The following is a 6,893-nucleotide window of genomic DNA, read 5'->3' as shown; positions in this document are numbered from 1 at the left end:
ATGCGTCCATCCGACGAAGTTCCCATCAGTGATATTATCAATAGGTGTGTGGATGCGACTTTATTAAATGAACCCATTAAATCGAAAATGATTAGAATCTCATTCCTCACGTCGTATTACTGAAATGATGGAACAATATCCTTCCTAAGTAATCCTTTCGGATTCAAAAGAGCATTCATAAACTACCAGTTGGGCGAGAGAAAAACGAAAATGTAAAAGAAAAAAAAAAAAAAACGATAAACAACAGGCAGATTAAAAACTGTTTGAACCTTTGATCTTTAATTGAAATAAAAAGCTTTCATTTGAATATTTCTGTCATTTCATAAAATTCTGTCCCATCATGTTCTTCACTGTATCTATAACACCAATCATCTGGTTCAATCTTCTGCTTTGCATCGCTTCTAATAAAAATGAAACTTCCCATCTACCTAATTTTGGTGCTGCTGATAAAATTGTTACAAATAATACTTATTCTGATATCTCAGACAGCTTTGATTACAACAATTTTGAGCCATTGTTTGGCTCAGAATTTCCATCCGATCCTTCGCAGTTGATTGATTTCGATCAGTTGAGTGAAATTGAGGATATAAGTAGCAAAGAATCGATACCCGAGATCACAAATGCTCCTCATCCTGGCTTTTCAAACAGCCATGGTTTGTTGGGTCGCACTAATTTGGGCTCATTACTTGGTTCATATACAGATTCAAATAGGAATGTGTGGAGAGATGCTAATGGAGAATTAAAAACAAATGATGATAAAGCACGATATCCTATCATTAGAGGTGAGACTTTTGCTTCAAATGTGTGAAAAGTGAACAGCTTCTTGTGATCTAAGTTATTTAGATGCTCAAAGTGAAACTTCTTCGCCACTTAATGTCGACACCGATGACATTATTACATATATGCACTTACCTGGTTCACAACAAAATGCGGTTCCGATCTATTTTCACCAACTTACTCTTTCCCCAGATGACACATCCGATCAACACGGAAATGCTGAACAGAACAATATGGGCAATAAGCACTTCTCGGATAACTTGATTGTCCCCGACTACAGGAAAATACCAATGAACGATCAGAAACAGGTAATGACAAATTACATAACGATTTCTCGCTCTATCTTTTATAGTTCTTTATTTTCATCAGCAGCATGAAATTGATGAAGCGACATTAAAAGTATGGTTTTTACTTTATATATGTGAGAAGATAAATAAACTTTCTATCTAAGTTATTCAAAATGCAATATGATACTTTTTTTATGGCACTGACATTTTTGTGATTTTCACATTACTTAACTACAAAATGGTGTAATAGATTTATTAATTGCAAAAATACATTTTTTGACATGGATTTTTCAGATAACAAAAAGTATATTTGTCATTATCCCGGCTGTACTGTGTTCACAAAAGATTACAAAGAATATATAACACATAAGAAATCTCACGGTCAGCCCTTCATCTATGAATGCAAAGTGCCCAGTTGTGGACGGGACATTCCACCATGGTTCATCATTTCGCAATCACAAGCAAACGCATGAACCTCATCCTCAGTGCGAGGGTTGTGGCAAATTCTTTACCAGTAGGAATCAGCTACTGTATAATCACCAGAAGCATGCCAAACAAATTTTCGTTAGTTTGCAAATTTAGCAGAATTTTAAAAGTATATGTCAGCCTAAAGTAGAATGCATTGGAATATGTTATAAAACATTTGTGTCACAATGAAACGGAAAATTCATAATTACACTATTTTTGCAACTATATCTGAACATAGTTAAACAGCTTCTTACGATCTAAATTATTTGAATGAGATTTTGGTAATACTTTTATGATTTATCAGATTACTTAATTAGCTGTCGAACACTACAATAGAACAGTAACAAAAAAAATAACACGACAATTCTTAAGGCGAACGAAGCTACGAATGCCTTTATCCGGATGTACTATGATCACGAAAAAATTACAAAGAATATGTAATACATAAAAAACACATGGTCAACCTTCATCTATGAATGCAGAGTGTCGGTTGCGAGCGAATATTCCAGCATAAATCATCATTTTGCAATCACAAGCAAACGCATGAACCTCATCATCAATGCAAGTGCTGTGGAAAATTCTTCAGCACCATGTATGGACTACAAAGACATAAGAAGCTCTGCCCAACAAAATTTCGTTAGTTTGCAAATTTAGCAAACTTTTGAGCACACATATTAGCCTGAAATAAAATTGAAATGTGTTATGAAACATCCGTGATCGCTGAGTGACAATACAACAGAAAAATCTCAATTACATTTTTTGTTGTAGCTATACACCAAGATAATTAAGCATCTTTTTGTGATCTAAATTATTTGAAAATCATACTGGAATGCTAATTACAAAAACAAATGTCATTTTTTTAGATAAACAAGGTTATGAATGCCTTTATCCTGGATGTGCTGTGATCTCGAAAAGTTACAACGATAATATAAAGCATAAAGAAACACACAATGGACCTTTCATCTATGAATGCAAAGTGCCAGTTGTGGGCGGACATTCCACCATGAATCATCATTCGCAGTCACAAGAAGACACATAAACCTCATCCTCAGTGCGAGGGTTGTGGCAAATTCTTTTACCGTATGGATGTACTGAAGTCTCACAAGAAAGTGTGCTCCAGAGCTCCTCGTTAGTTTTCCAAAGTTAACAAAACTTATGTCACCTTAAAATAAAGTAGGTGTGAAATGTGTTATGAAAGATTTGTGACCGTTGAGTGACAATACAAAATTCATTAGACACACTCATTAAGATGCTATATATTTTTTTTTGCACTCAGTACTACTACACACGACCTAAGAATCAATTGCTTAAAAATGTGTTGACAGTGGTGACAATGGCGCTTCAATATACAAACATCAACAAACATTGAAAAATATCCTTTCACTCTTAATCAAATTGTTTTATTTTCCTAATTCGTGGAACGTATGCGGAAAAGCATATTATTCTATCCACAAAGCCAAACTACGACCAAACTGCAATAATTTTTTTTTGGCGTTATAAAATTAAAAATTTTCATTCTAGAAAATGAGACACAATTTGGGCATTCTTCGCATGCATGAGAAAAGAGCGTAACATCGGACGTTTTCGAGGCATCAGAATGCCGGTGGCCAATTTATAATTTTTATTTTATCATTGTGTTTTATAATATTTCATCTTTATTTAATATTCCATGAATATCACAGAAATGCATAAATGTACTAATTGGCAATAAAATTCGGGGGCAGCATTTAAATGTACAAAATGCGTTCACAACTGAAATAAACGATTTGTTATGCAAAAAACCAACATGAAAAAGCATCATAAATGAGAAGCTAAAAATTTATAACAAAAATTGGCATCACGAAGTGGTTTTAAGCAAAAGAAATGGTTTTTTTTCCTATATATATGAAATTATAAGAAAAATTTTCCACCTATAATTTAGCCTAACCTTAACATTCAAAATAAATGGCAGATATTATGTTTAATGAAAAAATTTCCCCGGGTATCCGACACTAAAAAATTTTGTAAGTTAATCGTTGAAAAGTGAATGTAGAAAAACATCAAAGATTTACAATCATCACAAGACAATATTACTTTCCTATATATGAAAAGGTACTGTTTCATATCTAATACAGAAGGTGACAAAACCAACATTTATCATCAAAATCAAAATTGTCGTCAAAAAGAGCAACAAATGTGCAGTTATTCCAATAAAATATGCAATTTTTCATGTAATCATATCATATGGAAAAGGATTAGGATGACATTTGCATTTGACCTAGGGTTAGGCTTAGGATGATACCTATACTTACACCATTAGAAGCTGCAAACATTTTTCTCTTCATTATCACTCGCTCAGATGTATTATAACCATTCAATATACTATATTTTATTAAACAAAGCAGACAGGATTATTTAATACTGCACAATTGATTAAATATTTCACCATACGATGACATTTAATCCCAGCTATTCATCAATTTCATTTATGCAAATGTTACTCCATTTTGTCAACCAAACTTTGAAATTGTCCCATCTTTTCAAACATCGCTTATGTTGAAATTCTTTTTGATAATAGCAGTGGAATATGTCAAAAAGCAATAATTAGCAAATTTCAGGTGATGCGTCCATCCGACGAAGTTCCCATCAGTGATATTATCAATAGGTGTGTGGATGCGACTTTATTAAATGAACCCATTAAATCGAAAATGATTAGAATCTCATTCCTCACGTCGTATTACTGAAATGATGAACAATATCTTCCTAAGTAATCCTTTCGGATTCAAAAAGAGCATTCATAAACTACCAGTTGGGCGAGAGAAAAACGAAAATGTAAAAGAAAAAAAAAAAAAACGATAAACAACAGGCAGATTAAAAACTGTTTGAACCTTTGATCTTTAATTGAAATAAAAAGCTTTCATTTGAAATATTCTGTCATTTCATAAAATTCTGTCCCATCATGTTCTTCACTGTATCTATAACACAATCATCTGGTTCAATCTTCTGCTTTGCATCGCTTCTAATAAAAATGAAACTTCCCATCTACCTAATTTGGTGCTGCTGATAAAATTGTTACAAATAATACTTATTCTGATATCTCAGACAGCTTTTGATTACAACAATTTTGAGCCATTGTTTGGCTCAGAATTTCCATCCGATCCTTCGCAGTTGATTGATTTCGATCAGTTGAGTGAAATTGAGGATATAAGTAGCAAAGAATCGATACCCGAGATCACAAATGCTCCTCATCCTGGCTTTTCAAAACAGCCATGGTTTGTTGGGTCGCACTAATTTTGGGCTCATTACTTGGTTCATATACAGATTCAAATAGGATGTGTGGAGAGAATGCTAATGGAGAAATTAAAAACAAAATGATGATAAAGCACGATATCCTATCATTTAGAGGTGAGACTTTTGCTTCAAATGTGTGAAAAGTAAGTGAACAGCTTCTTGTGATCTAAGTTATTTAGATGCTCAAAGTGAAACTTCTTCGCCACTTAATGTCGACACCCGATGACATTATTACATATATGCACTTACCTGGTTCACAACAAAATTGCGTTCCGATCTATTTTCACCAACTTACTCTTTCCCCAGATGACACATCCGATCAACAACGGAAATGCTGAACCAGAACAATATGGGCAATAAGCACTTCTCGGATAACTTGATTGTTCCCCGACTACAGGGAAAATACCAATGAACGATCAGAAACAGGGTAATGACAAATTACATAACGATTTCTCGCTCTATCTTTTATAGTTCTTATTTTCATCAGCAGCATGAAATTGATGAAGCGACATTAAAAGTATGGTTTTTACTTTATATATGTGAGAAGATAAATAAACTATCTAAGTTATTCAAAATGCAATATGATACTTTTTTTTATGGCACTGACATTTTTGTGATTTTCACATTACTTAACTACAAAATGGTGTAATAGATTATTAATTGCAAAAATACATTTTTTGACATGGATTTTTCAGATAACAAAAAGTATATTTGTCATTATCCCGGCTGTACTGTGATCACAAAAGATTACAAAGATATATAACACATAAGAAATCTCACGGTCAGCCTTCATCTATGAATGCAAAGTGCCCAGTTGTGGACGGACATTCCACCATGGTTCATCATTTCGCAATCACAAGCAAACGCATGAACCTCATCCTCAGTGCGAGGGTTGTGGGCAATTCTTTACCAGTAGGAATCAGCTACTGTATAATCACCAGAAGCATTGCCAAACAAATTTTTCGTTAGTTTGCAAAATTTTAGCAGAATTTTAAAAGTATTATGTCAGCCTAAAGTAGAATGCATTGGAATATGTTATAAAACATTTGTTGTCACAATGAAACGGAAAATCATTAATTACACTATTTTTGCAACTATATCCTGAACATAGTTAAACAGCTTCTTACGATCTAATTATTTGAATGAGATTTTGGTAATACTTTTATGATTTATCAGATTACTTAATTAGCTGTCGAACACTACAATAGAACAGTTAACAAAAAAATAACACGACAATTCTTAAGGGCGAACGAAGCTACGAATGCCTTTATCCCGGATGTACTATGATCACGAAAAATTTAAAAGAATATGTAATACATAAAAAAACACATGTCAACCCTTCATCTATGAATGCAGAGTGTCCGGTCGGTGCGAGCGAATATTCCAGCATAAATCATCATTTTGCAATCACAAGCAAACGCATGAACCTCATCATCAATGCAAGTGCTGTGGAAAATTCTTCAGCACCATGTATGGACTACAAAGACATAAGAAGCTCTGCCCAACAAAATTTCGTTAGTTTGCAAATTTAGCAAACTTTTGAGCACACATTATTAGCCTGAAATAAATTGAAATGTGTTATGAAACATCCGTGATCGCTGAGTGACAATACAACAAAAAATCTCAATTACATTTTTTGTTTGTAGCTATACACCAAGATAATTAAGCATCTTTTTTTGTGATCTAAATTATTTGAAAATCATACTGGAATGCTAATTACAAAAAACAAATGTCAATTTTTTTAGATAAACAAGGTTATGAATGCCTTTATCCTGGATGTGCTGTGATCTCGAAAAGTTACAACGATAATATAAAGCATAAAGAAACACACAATGGACCTTTCATCTATGAATGCAAAGTGCCCAGTTGTGGGCGGACATTTCCACCATGAATCATCATTTCGCAGTCACAAGAAGACACATAAACCTCATCCTCAGTGCGAGGGTTGTGGCAAATTCTTTTACCGTATGGATGTACTGAAGTCTCACAAGAAAGTGTGCTCCAGAGCTCCTCGTTAGTTTTCCAAAGTTAACAAAACTTATGTCACCTTAAAATAAAGTAGGTGTGAAATGTGTTATGAAAGATTTGTGA

At 33.5% G+C, this 6,893-nt stretch overlaps 1 protein-coding gene across 1 annotated transcript; it reads left to right on the top strand.

Annotated features, from left to right (window-relative positions):
• On the top strand, nucleotides 1–4,783 carry Bm17247 (Uncharacterized protein; the record flags this gene model as incomplete). The annotated part of the gene is made up of 4 exons (XM_043083048.1): nucleotides 1–44; nucleotides 490–782; nucleotides 844–1,085; nucleotides 4,614–4,783. Coding segments are annotated over 4 exons (749 nt in total), but the record flags the coding sequence as incomplete, so codon positions are not given.
• Nucleotides 4,784–6,893: the final 2,110 nt, after the last annotated feature.

This window comes from Brugia malayi, assembly GCF_000002995.4.
Source record: "Brugia malayi strain FR3 genome assembly, contig: Bm_112, whole genome shotgun sequence".
NCBI lineage: Eukaryota > Metazoa > Nematoda > Chromadorea > Rhabditida > Onchocercidae > Brugia > Brugia malayi.
Note: the sequence above shows the minus strand (reverse complement) of the source record. Positions and strands in the feature narration are given on the sequence as shown.